The sequence below is a fragment of the Labeo rohita genome, chromosome 7 (assembly GCF_022985175.1).
Source record: "Labeo rohita strain BAU-BD-2019 chromosome 7, IGBB_LRoh.1.0, whole genome shotgun sequence".
Classification (NCBI taxonomy): Eukaryota; Metazoa; Chordata; class Actinopteri; order Cypriniformes; family Cyprinidae; genus Labeo; species Labeo rohita.
The window spans coordinates 9,109,507-9,127,555 of record NC_066875.1 but is presented as its reverse complement, the minus strand read 5'-3'; the positions used below and the strand labels follow the sequence as shown (position 1 = coordinate 9,127,555).

Genomic DNA, 18,049 nt, shown 5'->3' with positions numbered 1-18,049 from the left:
TGTGCTTCAAATTTTGAAAATATATTGATAATATAATATAAATAAAATAAAAGGCCACTTTAACATACTTAAAAAGAGTAAACTTTCATGATATATATCACTTTTAAAAAGTGAACTTTGAAATAATGTCAAAATTAAAAATGTATTATTTTAAACTGTTACCTTTTAATAATCTTTTGTGGTGTTTTATACTTAATATATGAAAGCACATGTAAAGTATTTGATATCATTTCAATATTATTCAATATTACTATTTAAAGGTAATATGGTTTAATGTACTAAATTATAACAGTTTAATTACAAATCATTACATCAGATACAAGTTTTACTAGAAATGACATTAAATTATATTTTAATTTATCGTAAATGCTTGTCAGTAATTTTGGCAGTACACGTTACTGTCCATATTATGAAAACAATAATTATGAATTATGTAATTATGAAATTACTAAAGATGATGTGCGTAAGTCCTACTTAAGTGGGTCAGAAAGCACTCTAAAATTCAGCTAATTGCATTTAATGTAAGCTTAAACTGTAATACATTTTCATGTAACTGCAATTAACGTGCAATTAAACTTCTGAAAACGTTCAGTTCATACTTAATTTTCTATTCTAAGTATATTATTTTTGTAATACATAATCATTGTTTTTGCTTTTTTTAATGAAAAAGAGCAGCGTGAACATTATTCATAATTTCTTCTTTGGGGTCGCATGGAAGAAATAGTCACACGGATAATAAATTATGAAAAAATCAATTTCTGGTCAACTATTCTTCAACACCATGTTTCTCCAGTGGGATTGTCTATGTAATAAGTGTATTGTGGGTTGCTTTGGATAAAGGTGTCTGCTAAATGACTACTTGCTAGCTTACTTGGCCAGTTGTATGTCCATGATATTTAAATTATATTATATTTCAGTTAATGTAGAGCTCAGTTTAGATTGGCCCTACATGAAGACTCCCTGAAGGCATGTCAGTTGTGAGCGTGTTGGAAAAACAACAGATTTAACGGACACTCATCGGAGCCTATAATTGAATGTAATGATTCATGACCCTAGCAAGTAAACAAAAGTTAAGCAACATAGAATCTCATTTCCATTCTCTCCGCTCTGCTAAGCAAATTAAATCACGTCAATCCTGCAGTTTGAGCTGGCGTGTGTTAGTCTGCATTCTGCCAGAGGTGTCTGTCGACACATGCCACTGTCATATGCTCAGCTGAGAAGAGATATCACTCCCTCTATTCAAGTCAATTTCAAAGTGCTTTATTGGCGTGACTGTTTTACAGACGATATTGCCAAAGCATCAATGGAGTTATCAAAGACAAACAGTGACAGGCAATAGGTGTCAGTAATAAAATAAAAAATAAAATATAATTCATAATAATTCAGTTTTTCTCATTTTTCTCCATTCTTGCTGTTTAATAGTCCAGGTTCCTGGTCCTGCTCCAAACCTACATGCAGTGGTCACTTCCCCCACCACAGTGAGTCTCAGCTGGGACATGCCTCTCATAGGCAATGGCGAGATCCAAAACTATAAAATCTACTACATGGAGAAGGGCATGGACAGTGAGCAGGTAAAACCACTTTCACCCAGCCTCTGTAATATCATGTATAGAAGTGTTGTGATATTTTATAATATGGGTGAAATAATCATGGTGGAGAACAGATGGAGCTCTGCAGTCTATCCCGAACACAAGCTGAGGACCGGTTTTATTATTTTTAACAATTTTTAATACAGTAGATGTCATATTTCGTATTTTTTAATACTAGTAAATGCTTCTAGCCCAATCCCAAATATAAATATTTATGTAGAAGTTGTATAGAAATGTGTTGTTGTTGTTTTTTTTAATAATATTGACATTAGATATTTTTTTATCCAAAGCTTCCTAATGAAGAAATTATAAATATGTGAAAAAAAAATGTATATATATATATATATATATATATAAATATTTTGACTGATACTGATAATTATATTTATTTTTCTGCATGTCCTCAGTCTATTTTTTTATTACTGATGTCATAATTCAGCCTGTATCTCTAATCTCTCTATTCTGTCAGGATCTGGATGTGAACACATTGTCACACACTATGACTGGACTAAAGAAGTTCACAGAGTACAATTTCAGAGTGGTGGCCTATAACAAACATGGATCTGGAGTGTCCACTGAGGACATATCTGTGCGCACATACTCTGATGGTAATTATAATATATCTTGCTTTTTGCATTTGTGTTGATAGTCAGTTTTCTCCATTCTACCCCAAACCCCTGTAGTCTTTTACTTCTCAAAATATTCGTAATAAGGGGTCTCATACAAGAACTCTACTAGGCTATAAACAAAGCCAGCAATAAACCAACTATCATCTATATCCCTGTTGTTGTTACATCAACAGAGCAATATCACCAAGGCCCAAAATTAACTTTATGCCACACCTGTCAGTGGTGAGTAAATTGAAAAAAAAATGCTGGGCATAAAGATTTGTTACCACCCATGAAACTTTATTTTGCAGTTATTACAGGATACTTCAACTGGGGACTCATGAGCTTCTAGCCACCTGTTAAAAGTTTTATGCCCACTGTAAAATTAGTCTTCCTAGGCCATTTTTCTTACAGTTTCTGCAAGATGGTGTCAGTTACCTTTTCTAAATCGTGTTGGTGAAAATGGCATGAAAATGCCATGATGTAGTGCTACAAGAGATATGAGAGAAGCCATAGACCGTGATGAAATATACAGTTTAGTGGTCATTATATAAAAATATTTGGCCACTCAGTGCTGGTATTGACTAGAATCAGAATCCAGTACACCAGAGAGCCATTTAAGCAAAACGCTACAGACAAAACCATGGTTACTACAATTTTACTATAATAAAACCATGGTTAAGTTTCGTAAGGGCTGGTCAGTTTTGAGCTTTTTTCTTCTTTCAGTCTAGTTCAGTCTAGTCTAATTCTTTTTTCTCGCATTTGCGAGTTCACATCTCACAATTCTGACTTTATTTCTGAATTAGAAGTTCCAAAGTCAGACTTGTGAGACACAAACTTACAATTCTGAGAAGTAATTATGGGAACGTCAGTCTTTTTTCCCCTCAAAATTGGACTTTGTAACTTGCAATTGTGAGTTTTTATCTCGCAATTCTAACTATAATTCACAATTGTGAGTTAATATTGTGCAGTTTTGACTTTATAACTAGCAATTGTGAGTTTATATCACGCAATTCTGGATATAACAAGAAATTGTGAGTTTATATCTCGCAATTTTGACTTTATAACTTGCAGTTGTAAAAAGTCAGACTTGCGCGTTTGTATCACCCAATTCTGATAAAAAGAGAATTGTAAGAGAAAAAGATGCAAAAAACCTTTTTCTTTTTTTATTCAGTGATGGAAACGGGCTTCCATACGTTACAGAGAACACAATGTCTTAAAGGCCTCATTCACCAAAAAATTTAAATTGTGTCATAATTTCCTTACCTCAAGTCGTTCCAGACCTGTATGAGTTTCTTTCTTCTGTTGAGCACAAAAGATCATTTGAAGAGTGTAGGTAACCAAACAATCGACAGTAGTCATTGACTGTCAGACTCATCATTTTGGTTACCAACATTCTTCCAAATATATTCAAATTTTCATTTTTGGGTGATCTATCCGTTTAATGTATTGTGAATAATAAACTGGGGAAAGTATTCTATTAGTTAAGTATCTGTTAGGTAAAAATTTGACCCTGTTCAGCTGTAGTGTCTTGCCTTTATAAAAGCTGAGCATATGTGAACCAATACTCTTCTCCCTCTGTTCAGTCCCCAGTGCTCCGCCACAGAACATGACGGTTGAAGTGCTGAACTCTAAGGTAAGTGTGAATGACTGTCAGGTTGTTTGGGCTCCGGCCATGTGCCACCAGCTGCTGCTGGGTGAAGTGTACAGTAGCTCTGAAGAAGGCGCTCATCTGTTGTTGTGATTTAACTGTGATGAGCAGCACATCTGTGCTTGGCTAGAATGCTGTCACAAAGCTTTACGTCCTCATTCATTCTTCCTCTGTGTTTACCTCCTCCTCTTTTTTCGAGATACAATTTATATTTGTCTAGCTGCCTGGGAATAAGTCTTCCTCCTGTTGTTTTTATTCATGAATCTGTTTATATTTCTAGTCATATGTAGACAAGTGTCTTGGGCTGAAATAATGCATTTAGCACTTTTATTTCATGGTGTTTGGTAAGGCAAGCAAGACTTTTGCTTTTGCACATCCTGGGAATTTCAACAAACCCCTGAGCCTAAGTATCAAGCTCGCCATGAAATCAAAACTAACAATTCTTCTTTTTCATGGAATATATTTTATGAAATTAATTTCAAAATAACTTCCCCTCCCTCTCACAACATGTAAGACTGCAGTCTTGTTTTAATAGCATTAAGATACTATAGTATTTTTATTTTTAGGGTTTTAAATGTGTTGCATTTGTTAGAATTGCCGAGGATCAGCAATCTCCACGTAAACCTGATCGGGCAGGCCAAACCATAAGTCGTGGAGACTTGAAACTTGGAGGGATGGTAGTACTCACACCGTCTACAATGTGACCAAGGCTCGCCCCAATGGGCTTGACGGGAGCATTACAGCGTACGAAATTGCCCATAACACCTAAACCATTCGTCGCAGGCTCAAGTGTCTTATGTCATCTGAACCCTTGGCTCACATCAGACAAAACTCCTCAAATTCGTCCATCACCCAAAATTTGTTGCTAAAAAAATTGCTAATTTTAGGGTATTTTGCATTTTTGGGAACACCTAATCTTGCGAACTAGTCCTAGGTTTTTTCGGTCAATCTGATCCTAACAAGCATGCAAAGTTTCAGACCATAGATGGCGCTATAACAGTCATAAACGTTAAAAACATTAACACATTTCTATGGTAAATTACCTGGATTTGCCAAAAAGGGTTTTATTTTTGAATCATTGTTTTAGGTCATTACAGGCTTAATAAATAATATATAATCTCTTTTTTCATATGTGCATTAAAGCGGTTGAACCCCATCACTGCTTGCAGCTGTATATATATATATATATTCCTATTTCAGTTTAATTTTAGTTAAAGTTTTTGTGATTTTGTAAAGTGTTTTTGTCAAGTTTTCTTTTTTAGATATGTATAGTTTTTATTCATTTTTCTTTCAATTTTAGTGTAGGAAGTTATTTTAGTACATTAAGTTAAACTAAATGAAAATTTTTAACATTTTATTTAATTTCACTTATTTTATTTATTTATTTTATAATGGTTTTAGTTTTAGTTAACTATAATAACCCTGCGATTTGGGACAAAAGTCCCTCTTCTCCAACAACCTGTCACTCACATTAAAATCGCAGCAATTAGCAAACAATGATTCATCAATCTAATCAAATCCTGATGAACAAAATTAGGTCCCACCCTACATTTTTTCTCATTCTATAAGTTTTTTTACACTTGGATATACGTCACAATAGGGTGGAAAATGTGTTTTATGTTGACTTTTAACTTCAGCACAAAACCATTAGTGCTACAGACATGAATGTTCTTAAAATGTCAAATAATAAAATCAAATTATATATATATATATATACAATATACACTTCACCAGCTAATTGCTCTTCAACAGCAATGCTACAGAGCTAGTAAAACAAGATGCTTGCTTGTTTCTTTGCCACGTAAGGTCTGTAACTCAAGACTTAAAGGTAAAACACCTTAGCAACAGCATATAAACCATTCAGCAAAACCACCTAACAATGTCCTAGCAAACACCCAGTGCACCCTAGTGACAGCAAATTTTGCACATGCACAACTCGTATATTCTTCAAAAACAATCCAGTTTAATTGCGGTCTCTTTGCATTGTGGGTATACACAGACCACCCCACTTTGAAGCCTGTAATGGGTTTTATGGCTCAGTAATTAGCACTGAATAATAAAAAGGCTTTAAGTCCCAGACAGAAGCTTTTTTTTAAGTTTCAGTTTTGTATATTGCATGAGAAGATGGTTAATTAGCGTGCTTCTACGGACTGTATCAGGACCCCCTCCTGTGGTCCTGGGGTGCTACGCTAAAGACAGGGGGAGTTGGATAATGAACACAATGACTTACAGGATGTGAGGCCCCCACTGGTGGCACCGTGCACCCCTGTGACCCATAAGTCAATTAAAACAAGTTTGTTTGGCTGAAAACACAAGCAGTAGTTAGCGAGGTAAACTGGAATTGGTAAGAAAATTGAAATATAGTAATTGCATACATGGTGCAGATTTAATTCGGTTTATTCCCTCATGGTCCGCGAACACGGCAACTGTGGATACTATTAATTAATTCCCCACCCACGCTGGGCGGCCCCTCTCCCTGCCTTCATTATCCCAGCAGGCACCGTGGGCCCTGCAGCTAGCCTCCTCCATCCATCCTGAGCCGCATTCCCGCAGGCTCCTCTACACTTCACAGCTTTATCTATTATTCATGGGTTCGGCGCGGGCCGGTCTCTGCTGCTCGCCCAATGCCCTCTGCTGCAGGACTGATATACTTGCGCATGCTTTATGTGCGAGACGATCACATTCTCTAATGGATGCCTCGGGGAGTCGATGACTTAGGTTAGATGCCTGCACTCAGGCTTGTTACTATGGTGACTTTGCATGTACTGTAGGTGCCCGGAGGAGGTGCAGTGCTAATTCTCCCCTTTGATAAACTGTGGTTATTGCCTTGGAATAAAATCTAAATGTGTGATTTTTTTTTTTTTTTTTTTTTTTTTTTTTTTGGTTTTCTCAAATGTGTTAACTTTGTAGAGCATCATGGTCAGATGGCAGCCTCCACCAGCAGATGCTCAGAATGGTGAGATCACCGGCTATAAGATTCGCTACAGGAAGGGTACAAGGAAGAGCGAGGCAGCCGAGATTACTTCAGGATCGCAGCTCTATCAGCTCATAGATGGTAAGCTAAACGACATCTCAAACTCAAAGGACAGACGCATATTTGGTTTTCAAACTGTCAGTTTTGTCAGTAACTGTGTCATTTGGCTGAGCTCAGTTCTAAAATCTGCTGACAGACTTGACAGTTTTTCCAAATGAATGTAATTATATTTAAAAATGTATTATATTTAAAAATGTGTTTAAATATTAAAAAAAAAAAAATTAAAAGTAGTAAATGTTCTTTTAGGTGTTAAATTAATTTCCAGATCATTTAATTCATAGATAGATACAGCAGATAGATATATAGATAATTATAAGTGTGTCATAAAATTTATTTGATTATTAAATAAATAAATAAATACATTTTTGAAAATATTTACATATATATTTTTGCATATTATTTATATATAGTTACTAGTTACTTCTCACAAATAGTAAGTGAGTTAAATCATTATAAAACTAACCAATTACCAGGGAAAGTAACTATTGTGTTACCTTTTAATATAATAATTTAATATAAATGTTTCAAATAACTTTTTTAATGTTGCTGTGGGACAATGTGAGAGACACCATTCAGGGGCTAAATATCATGTTATTGGGGTTGCTTCAACCCGCGGACATGAAAAACAGCCCGTGGGAACACTGTTAACCCTCTGGGCACACCGGTGCGGTCTGTCATTTTGAAACTGCAAAGGGTCTATTTTTATTTGTGTACAATAACAAGAAAACAATGTGCTTTTGTAAAATAAAAAAATAAACAGGGTGCGTTCTCTGCCGTGTCGGTCTCTGTCACCTCTCCTCACAGACACGTGAATAAAACAACCTGAATCTCCGCCAATACATTCCTCACAGACATGAGAAACATATGTATAGAAAGCTGAATGGAATTTCTGCTTTTAAGTGAAGTAAGCCACGTCGAAAACAAATATTCTCTGATAAAGTAATCCGAATCATACCAATGTAAGCTCCAGTTTTTGCTGTCGAAACTCTTTATCTCAAATGTAATCAGACCCCCAAGTGGCTCTGCGTTTTAAATTTTAAACATCCATGTGAGATGCGTGGACATGTAGGTAAACGCCCACATTGCCTCTGTAAACAAACATGAACATTCATCAAGTTCATCTCGGCTACTTTTCGATTTTGGAAGAAGACGCGCTGAGAGGAATAAGACAGAATTTACCTCGAAGAAGATTATAGTAACGCCGTATATTATCGTCAGTAACGGTGACAGCGCTGTTACATACAAAATTTGTGGAAAAAGACGTTAAAGACATTTCCAACTCTGACTTTGAACCAATTCTGTAGAATGGCCCATATATGCATACATTATAAGATATCATTATAGGCCTGTCAATTTAGTAACTTCAAGTTAATTTAGCACAATTAATTACAAAAAATAATGAACAAACCTGACACATTTATTCATCTGCCATGATCCTATTTGAATAATTAATTAGTGTGTCATGTAATTAATTTGATTAAAAAAAAAATGTAATCTATTAACAGCCCCAGTGTGTCTGTCCTTGGCCATCCTACTCTTGATACCAGCATTGCTAAAATTGGTTGAGAATTTTTTTTGAAGGCATCAGTAAATTTTGTCCTTACCCATGTACACGAACAGCTCTGGAAAAATATATTTCTCAGACATTACAAAATAGATGAGCCTGCAAAAAAAAAAAGCCTCAAGTGACAAACTCCCATTAATGAAACAAAAGTGAGAATTATATTCCAAATAGATTGCAACAGCATCATGGGTGTCATGCTGTGGTTGGCATCAAAGAGCATAATGGTTGTTTTCTGTTCCAGTTGAGTTGAGATGAGATGTTTGTTAGTTCAAAGGCTTGAATTGGAGTGTTGCTATCTCCCACAAGGCCGTAGGAACAGCTCTGACTTTTGCATTCAACAATCTAACTAAGCAGATGCTTATTAACATTTTAAAGCAATTACTACCTCTGGCTTATTTAAAGACAGCAGGCATTCCCTCATCTATGAAAACCAGAACATGCCCCTGGCATCAGACATGTGAAATTATGAACGTTTTTTGCTTTTCCCCTCTGGAATCAGTCAGCTCTCATATTGTTGTTTTTGTCAGTCCAGTGTGATACAAATTTGTAGAAGCAGACCTTTATAAATCAGCACTCTAGGCAATGCTGTAACGTGTAGGTCAGTATGTCGTACAGCAGAGCCAATGATGATGATGCAGGGGTGGTTATCGATTTTGTCTCCGTAAATGGATTGAGAAACGTAGAGCGATGTGAAACATCTTTCTATTTGTTTTCAAAAAAATGAGCTGCCTGGATGATTGAGACCTGGTTCTTCACTTTTACTATTGCTCATGCTTAATGATTTGAACTAGCGCTGCTTTAGGAACCGCCCAGAACATCCTAGTAAACATTGAGTGATATTTGTGCACTTTTAGCTGAAAAGTGATTCTTTATTTCACAATCCTGTTGAAAAAAAGGGTAAATGCTGGTTAGGTATTTTTTGAAACAGGGCAGCTGTTTTTTTTTCAAGAGGGAAAGCTTGTGAATATGTACAGTATTTGTAGAACCATTGTGAATCAAAAGCCTTTACTGATGTTTGTCTTGTCTATTCCAGGTCTTCAACGAGGCACTGAATATATGTTGCGAGTGTCAGCCATTACTGTCAACGGCACGGGTCCAGCCACAGACTGGACCACCGCTGAGACGTTTGAGAGCGATCTGGACGGTAAAAACAGACAAGATCTCGTGAGCACCAGTGCTTGATTAGAATGACAAAGTGTAATGTTGCTTGTTCTTTGGTTTCAGAGACAACTGTGCCAGACGCCCCAAGCTCCTTGCACGTTCGGCCACTTGTAAACAGCATAGTAGTGAGTTGGACGCCCCCGGAGAACCAGGACATTGTGGTGAGGGGTTACACTATCAGCTATGGGATCGGCAGCCCTCACGCCCAGACCATTAAAGTGGACTACAAGCAGAGATACTACACCATTGAGAACTTGAGTAAGATCCTTCATTTTAATAATAAAGGCTTTGAAAAAATACATTGTTCATATAAAATATATTTTACACAGATCTGATTTGAGAGACAAAAATGTACATTTTCAGTCTTCAAATGCATTTTGGGTGAAAGTAATTTTTAAGATGCTTTTTTTGTAAATGAATATTTTAATTGAGTGTTGCGGCATTTAAATTCAATTACAAATGAATAACAAAGTTAAAAAATAAGGTAAATGTAAGTAAAACTAATCAAAATATATTTATGTATATATATTTCAAAATATAAAATATTTTTTAATGTGAAAATCTAAAATTTAAATAGAAAAGTATAAAAATGTTTAAAAAAAGTGAATATAGTAATTAAAACAAATTATATATAATGCACTGTCATTCAGACGTTTGGGATCAGTAATATTTTTAGTGTTTTTTTGTTTTTTGTTTTTTTTGCTTATCAAGGCTGTTTATTTGGTTAAAAATGCAGAAAAAACTGTAAAATATTGCAATTTAAAAAAGTGGTTTCCTATTTTAATATACTTTAAAATGTAATTTATTCCTGTGATGCAAAGCTGACATTTTTTAGCATCATTACTCCAGTCTTCAGTGTCACACGATCCTTTAGAAATCATTCAAATATGCTGATTTATTATCAGTGTTGGAAACAGTTGTGCTAATTTATTTATTTATTTTTAATATATTCATTCTTTGAATAAAACGTTAAAAAGAAGAGCATTTATTTAAAGTAGAAATCTTTTCTACTTTTTCAGTAATTTTTTTTCTTTCTTTTTCTTTTATACTTTTATTCATCAAGGATTTGATCAAAAGTAATAGTAAAGATAGTAAATGCTGTTCTTTTTAACTTTTTATTCATCAAAGAATCCTAAGTCAGGTTTAATTAATTAATTACTTTGACGGTACAATGGTATAGTAACGATTTATGATTTTTAATACTGTACTATTTTGCTGTCTACCATGATATCCAATTATTGTCATATGCATAAAATATGGTACTTGATACTTGGTACTTAATTTAAAGAATACTATGGTGTTACTATGATAAAGTTAAAAAAAAGTTATTATGGTTATTGTGATGATACATACCCAGTTTTACCATATTACTATATCCTAAAATACCATGGAACTATATTATCCACTGAAGCTCAGAAACTGAGTTAGTCATTTTAATTTATGTTTCTAAACATTCATTCACACCTTCATCAGTCAAACATGAAGTAGCAGCAAAGAAATTGCTCCGTTGCCTCTAAAAGTGAATTAAAGTAAACAGAACTGGGTAAATAGATTGCAGGTACTTGAGAGTTGGAGATTTAGCCCGCTCTCCACCCCGTTGTAATTACATTTGAAGGAAGGAGAAAAATAATCATCAGAAGAAACAGCATAATTTAAGTTTTCGTAATTCATCTAATTACACGAGAGCGAGAATCAATAATGGTGTTTAAATATGCACCCCTGCTAGGATGATGAATATGGTTGAGCTCTCAGTGGAGCTGCGGGCTTGATTAGCTAAATGATTGGCTTTCTCCCTGCCAGATCCCAGCTCGCACTACGTTATCACACTGAAGGCCTTCAACAATGTGGGGGAGGGAATCCCTGTGTATGAGAGCGCCGTCACACGACCCCAATCAGGTAGGTCACGGCCGGTACCTCTCAGCCTTGTAACACGCCACACCTACAGCTTTTACGTACTCGTCCTCATTTGGTACTGCTTTGTTCTTAATATGAAAAACATTGCCTCATTTACTATAAAATAACATTGCATGTACCTGTCTGTTGAACAGATGTATTTGATTAGACCTCAAGAAGCTTGATGTGTCCAAATATCTTCTAAAACTGCATTTCTGTCATTTCTGGGTATCATATTGACATTATGGATATGCATAGTGGTTGAGTGTTTGTTCTTCTCATTTTAAGAGTTCTCTAGTAGACTTGTGGTCTCTAATGCTTCTGCTTCCTAGCAACCAGATGAATTCTCATGATTATAAGATAAAGATGAAGCCATATGCACTTCACGACTGAAGCGCTGCTTAATAGCACTGCGCATGATGGAGATGCAGAGGTTTGATTAAGCAATGCTCTTATCCGACATACAGAAACATCTTAACATGACAGAGAAATCCAGGAAATGAGTCACTTCAGCGTTCAAGTGAATGTTGACATGACATGGCTGAGTAGCACTGGTCAAAGATTATAATTAACATTTTAAAACACTGTTCATGGTGAAATAGCCATTTTTATCATCTGCAGCGCTAAAATTAGGTTAAGTGCCAGCTTAACAAGTAATTTCTCAACATGCTTTGGTTTTGTAATTAATTTGAAAGCTTGACATAATTTTTTCCCCTCAAATTTTTGAGTACTGAATGGTTGACAACAAGATGTCAGTGCATGATTTGGGGAAAAGTATAATTAAGATTGCAAAATAAATAAAAATAATAAAATAAGAATAAGAATAAATAAATTATTAATTAATAGTATATTATTATTAAAAATAAAGAAATAAAAACAAGAAGTTTTGCATTACAAGAAGAATTGCAAATATTGTAATATTTCACTATAAAATAAAATCAAATAGCATTTATTAAAAAAATATACTACCGCTTCTACTACTGCTGCTGCTGTTAGTATTACTAGTACTACTACTACAAATATTAATAATTTATTTTACATTACAGCTGTTTTTCTGTATACTACTGTATCCATTACTGGCTAGTTTTTATTAGCATCAGATTAAATGTGGTGTCTGTGCTCACTAATGATCGTAATATGACAAATATTACATTAAGAGTGCCAAGAACTTGATTCACATTGCGTAGGGAATGAAAGATGAAAAACTGTAGCTGACTACTTTCTGAACTCCGGATAATTCTAACCTCCCGTTTTGATCAATGTTACATTCTTAATACCTCCCAGCATGCAATGTGGTACATGGAATTTCTCATTTCTCCTGGTTTACCTTTAACTGAACTCAAGGAAACCTGCTGCAGGGGCTTTGAAAATCTCCTGCAGAGTTTATATCTGCTCGCTCACCCATTCTTTCATACATAAGTGTCTTTTCCACCATTAGAGAAAATGTTGTATTCTATTCTATCAGGTAAGGGTAACAGTTTTGCCTCTTCTGAGAATACCAGAATATACATACACATTGTTTTTTCCTGGAACTCAGTGAGTGAATTACTGTATGCTAAAGAGTGTGTTACTTTGCTTTTTTATGCATTGTTTTGTTAGGCATTGCATGCTAGTAGGACAGTGAGTGCGTTTACATTCCACTCTTTAACTGAATTCCAGAGAACAAGCAGAGCTCAGCCTCACGTAGTGCTCACTATGGGGCTGCTTCAGCAGCACTATGGAAAATAATCTGTTTTTTTCCCCACTTTGCCATTTGAAAACAGTTAAATGTTCAGTTTAGAAAGAATGTGTTCTCAGTTTCACACATATAAAAGCCAGTGAGCATAGTTTTCCCCTCCAAATTGTTATTCTTGGAGGGAGCGCTTAGGAAAACAGGTGATTTAAGGCAGGCATAAACAGCTTTAAATCTATAAAAGGATCACACTTCCATTTGTTGTGCTGGTATTTGACACTATCATATCAGTAAAACCAGAGCTGCATTGTACATTGAACATATCTGAATGCTTTGGTGAATTATCATTATCAAAAATGCACATTTCCAAAACCTTGGCCCAGACAAGGTCGTTGATTCCACACCTAAAAAAAAATTAATAGACAGGAAAGAAAAATAAAAACCTTTTCATCTGCTTCCTTCTGTGTTAACTGGGTTAAATTGCAGTGTTATTCATTAGAGCAACCGATCTCGTTGAGATCATTTTTCATTAGCTGAAAACGTATGACATTGACGTACATAATAATTTGAGATGTTCAAACTTTACAATAAATACAAGGTATGATAAATTTAATGACAGTTTTAACATTTGATGTTGACATTTAGGAAGGAGTATTAAAAAAGTATATACAGTTGAGGTAAAAAATTTCAGAATCTGCAAAACGTTAATTATTTTACCAAAATAAGAGGGATAATACAAAATGCATGTTATTTTTTATTTAGTACTGACCTGAAGATATTTCGCATAAAAGACGTTTACATATAGTCCACAAGAGGAAATAATAGTTGAATTTATAAAAATTCAGTAGTTCAATTCAATAGTTTACATGTGGTTGATTCTTAATAGTGTTGTTATCTGAATGATCCACAGCTGTGTTTTTTTTTTTTTAGTGAAAGGTGTTCCCTTGTTTGTCTTGAACAGTTAAACTGCCTGCTGTTCTTCAGAAAAATATTTCAGGTTCCACAAATTCTTTGTTTTTTCAGCATTTTTGTGTATTTGAACCCATTCCAACAATGACTGTATGATTTTGAGATTCATCTTTTCAGTCTGAGGACAACTGAGGGACTCATATGCAACTATTACAGAAGGTTCAAATGTTCACTGATGCTCCAGAAGGAAAAACAATGCATTAAGAGCCAGGGGTGTAAACTTTTGAACAGAATGAAGATGTGTACATTTTTCTTATTTTGCCTAAATATTGTTTTTTTTTTATTTAGTACTGCCCTTTAGAAAATACAGAAGATACTTACATGTTTCACAGAAGACAAAATAAGCTAAATTTACCCTGATCTTCAAATTCAAAAATGTTTTACTCCCCGGTTCTTAATGCATTGTGTTTCCTTCTGGAGCATCAGTGAGCGATGGAACCTTCTGTAATAGTTGCATATGAGTCCCTCAGTTGTCCTCAGTGTTAAAAGATGGATCTCAAAATTCTACAGTCGTTGGAAAGGGTTCAAATACACACAAATGCTGAAAAACTCATGAACAGCTATCATTAAAAAAAACAGCTGTGGATTTTTCAGGTAACAACACTGTATTAAGAATCAAGCGTATGTAAACTGTTGGACAGGGTCATTTTTATCAGTTCAATTTATTCTATTATTTTCTCTTGTGGACTATATGTAAACGTCTTTTATGTGAAATATCTTATTCAGGTCAGTACTAAATAAAAAATACCATGCATTTGGTATGAAAAAAAAAAACCTTTTTTTGCTTGTAAACTTTTGATCTCAACTGTAATTGTCATCTAAGACTATTATCTGGTGCACTTGATTGTACTGTAAAGACTATAGTGTATCCCTAACAGCATTGATTTTATCCATGTAAAATTCTAGATGCTGATAGACCTTCTAGTCTGAGGTCTAGCCAAAGTCCTAACCGTTTTGCTTAGAATTCAACAGCTGTGCTCTGTATTCCAGACTTTCTGTATATGAGCTCTCACTGTCTGTTTGATATTTTCCCTCCTTTATTTGTAATGTAGCTAGTAGTGAACCGAGCTGATGTAGTTCCTTGACTCATTGTAGACGTAGTTCTCTGTAGCTCTGAATGGATTTGTGACTGTCTCTTGATATTCTGTTCTAATCCAAGATTTCTCTCTTTCTCCTTTCCCAATCCCGCCTCCACAATCCTCCCCTCCTCACCTCCCATTTTAACCCATTAATCCGTTCTCGCCCTTCATTACGTCTCTCCCCTCCTTCAACCCTACCCTTGTTCGTGTAATCGGGCTCACCCTTTTTCACCTTTCACCTTTTTATTTTTTTGCCATGGGACATTGTGTAATTTGCTTGCAGACCCCATAGACCCTGATGTTGATTTGTACGAACTTTTCCATGCTCCATACACTCCAGTACCAGACCCTTTACCCATGCTGCCTCCTGTGGGCGTTCAGGCATCCGTCCTAAACCACGACACCATTAAAGTCACCTGGGCGGACAACTCGCTGCCTAAGAACCAGAAGATCACAGATTCACGCTACTACACAGTGCGCTGGAAAACCAACATACCCGCAAACACCAAGTTTAAGGTATGGTTAACAGAATCTAGGCTAGTCACAAAGTCTGTCTACAGAATAAGGTGACTGATGTTGATTTATTAATTTTAGATGGCTAACACCACCACATTAATTCACACGGTGACGGGTCTTAAGCCCAACACCTTGTACGAGTTCTCTGTCATGGTGACCAAGAGCCGGAGGACCAGCACCTGGAGTATGACTGCACATGGAACAACTTTTGAAATAAGTACGTACTCTAGATGGAACAGCTTGCGGCCTTATGGTTTCAGGTTAATGATTCAAGTAGTTAAACAGCTTTGTTGTACATGTAAACACACTTAATGAACAATAAGCTTTGCATTAACATAAAGTGTGGGAGTATTTCTGTGTTTGTAGTCTTGATTCATTTTGTCTTTCTCCCCAGTCCCAAGTTCTGCACCTAAAGATGTGACTGTAGTGAGCAAAGAGGGACGACCACGAACCATCATCGTTAACTGGCAGCCACCTTCAGAAGCCAATGGCAAGATCACAGGTGACAAAGTTATATTAAAAATATATTACCAGCTGGAGAAGCTGGTAATATTTGATTTACTCACCCTCAATCCACCATCCAAGGTTTATATGACTTTCTTCTTTCAGACAAATACTATGGGAGTTATAAAAATGTTCTTGAATTTTGAAGCCCAAAAAAGTGCGTCCATCCATCATAAAAAGTACTCCGCATGGTTGAATGTTTTAAATATGGATATTTTGCTTACACAAATGCATCAGTTCACTTTAGAAGGCCTTTATTATCCCCCCAGAGCCATTTGGAGTCCTTTTTATAATGGATGGATGCACTTTTTTGTGCTTCAAAATCTTGACCCGTGTTCACTGCCATTATAAAGCTTGGAAGAGCCAGGACATTTTTTTAATATAACTCTGATTGTTTTTGTCTGAAAGAAAAAAGGATGGCTTGAGGGTAGGTAAATTATAGGGTAATTTTCATTTTTGAGTGATCGATCCCTTTAACTTGCCTGATTTATCATTACAATGTGCCTCCGTATCACTTTTTTCTTCCTACCCAGGTTACATCATTTACTACAGCACTGATGTGAATGCAGAGGTTCATGACTGGGTCATTGAGCCAGTAGTGGGGAACAGGCTAACCCATCAGATTCAAGAGCTGACCCTTGATACCACCTACTACTTCAAGATTCAGGCCCGCAACTCGAAGGGGATGGGTCCTATGTCTGATGCTGTTCAGTTCCGCACTCCTAAAGGTAAACCAGCTCATTCATGGCGACACTTCTCAGCTGATGAATGATAACAATCTTTGCTACCTGCTGAAAAGACCAGCATATCTTGGGTTATGAATTTGACAATACAATAGGATATGGCTTAACCAGGTGATCAACCAGAAGAGACCAACTAGACCAGTAGCAAACTATAATGAACAAGCCTAAACCAAAGAAGACCACTATGGAAATTGATGCTGTTCTTTTCAGCAGGGTTTGGTTGCTAAATTATTAGTAGGATTTGATATTGGGACTATATTCTGTTACCATATACACATACGCTATTTTAACCTAATCTAAAGCTTAACCCTTTGCATTTACCCTGACCTCACCAATCTTTCATACTGGTTCATGCACAATCCGCCTGTAGGGTCCTGCTTAGCTCTGACTGCACGCCTCTCTCCCTCTAACCTGTCTCCTCTCCTTCTGCTTTGTCCTGCTAGCCGAATCCTCTGACAAAATGGCTAATGACCAAGGTAATTGCTCTCTCTTCTTTTATTCCACTAATGTTCTCAAATTGAAGTGAGGAGCTTGTTCCCTGAACACTGAAATTCATCAGCAGTCACGAAAAGATCCAGCTGGTGTATAGCAGGGAAAAACATCTTATTTGCTTGCCTGACTGCCATTTACTAAGAGTTTATCAGCAAAATGCACATGTGGCTAAAACTTCATACTACTAACAGTCTTTCAACAAGCACATTTTGGTCATCCACTTCTCTGAAGCTTATGGTTTATCGTTTAAACTGCATGTTATGGGTGGAATGTGTCTTAATGTGAACTTTACATAAGAGCTGTAGATTTCAATGTGCCACCTGCCAATTCTTCTTATCTGACCTCTTGTAGCTCCAGGTATGTCGGTGAAACCAGGAAGACCCTCTGCACCAGAACAAGGTTTTGGACCAGTTGGTAATTGCTGTTTTTTTTTTTTTGGTTTCCACAAAATACACTGTAGAAAGCTGCTAAAAATGGCTTAATTAATGATGTACCAAAGCAACAATCAAAGAAAAGTACATAGTACTCACACTAGTACCACCTAGCAATATCATAATAACCACCCAGTAGTCAG

The 18,049-nt window shown here is 35.9% G+C and overlaps 1 protein-coding gene across 8 annotated transcripts in view; it reads left to right on the top strand.

The window, feature by feature from the left end:
• neo1a (neogenin 1a) overlaps window positions 1-18,049 on the top strand; it is a 173,760-nt gene that overhangs the window by 143,007 nt on the left and 12,704 nt on the right. For 5 of the 8 annotated variants that reach the window (XM_051114565.1, XM_051114570.1, XM_051114568.1 and 2 more), the window contains exons 10-22: window positions 1,423-1,571; window positions 2,059-2,197; window positions 3,784-3,833; window positions 6,759-6,903; window positions 9,480-9,590; window positions 9,671-9,865; window positions 11,408-11,503; window positions 15,504-15,736; window positions 15,815-15,953; window positions 16,131-16,238; window positions 16,774-16,968; window positions 17,427-17,459; window positions 17,827-17,889. In XM_051114565.1, coding sequence (XP_050970522.1) covers window positions 1,423-1,571; window positions 2,059-2,197; window positions 3,784-3,833; window positions 6,759-6,903; window positions 9,480-9,590; window positions 9,671-9,865; window positions 11,408-11,503; window positions 15,504-15,736; window positions 15,815-15,953; window positions 16,131-16,238; window positions 16,774-16,968; window positions 17,427-17,459; window positions 17,827-17,889 — 1,656 coding nt within the window. The remainder of the gene's footprint in view (window positions 1-1,422; window positions 1,572-2,058; window positions 2,198-3,783; window positions 3,834-6,758; window positions 6,904-9,479; window positions 9,591-9,670; window positions 9,866-11,407; window positions 11,504-15,503; window positions 15,737-15,814; window positions 15,954-16,130; window positions 16,239-16,773; window positions 16,969-17,426; window positions 17,460-17,826; window positions 17,890-18,049) is intronic. The other 3 variants (XM_051114569.1, XM_051114564.1, XM_051114563.1) reach the window with 2 other exon arrangements.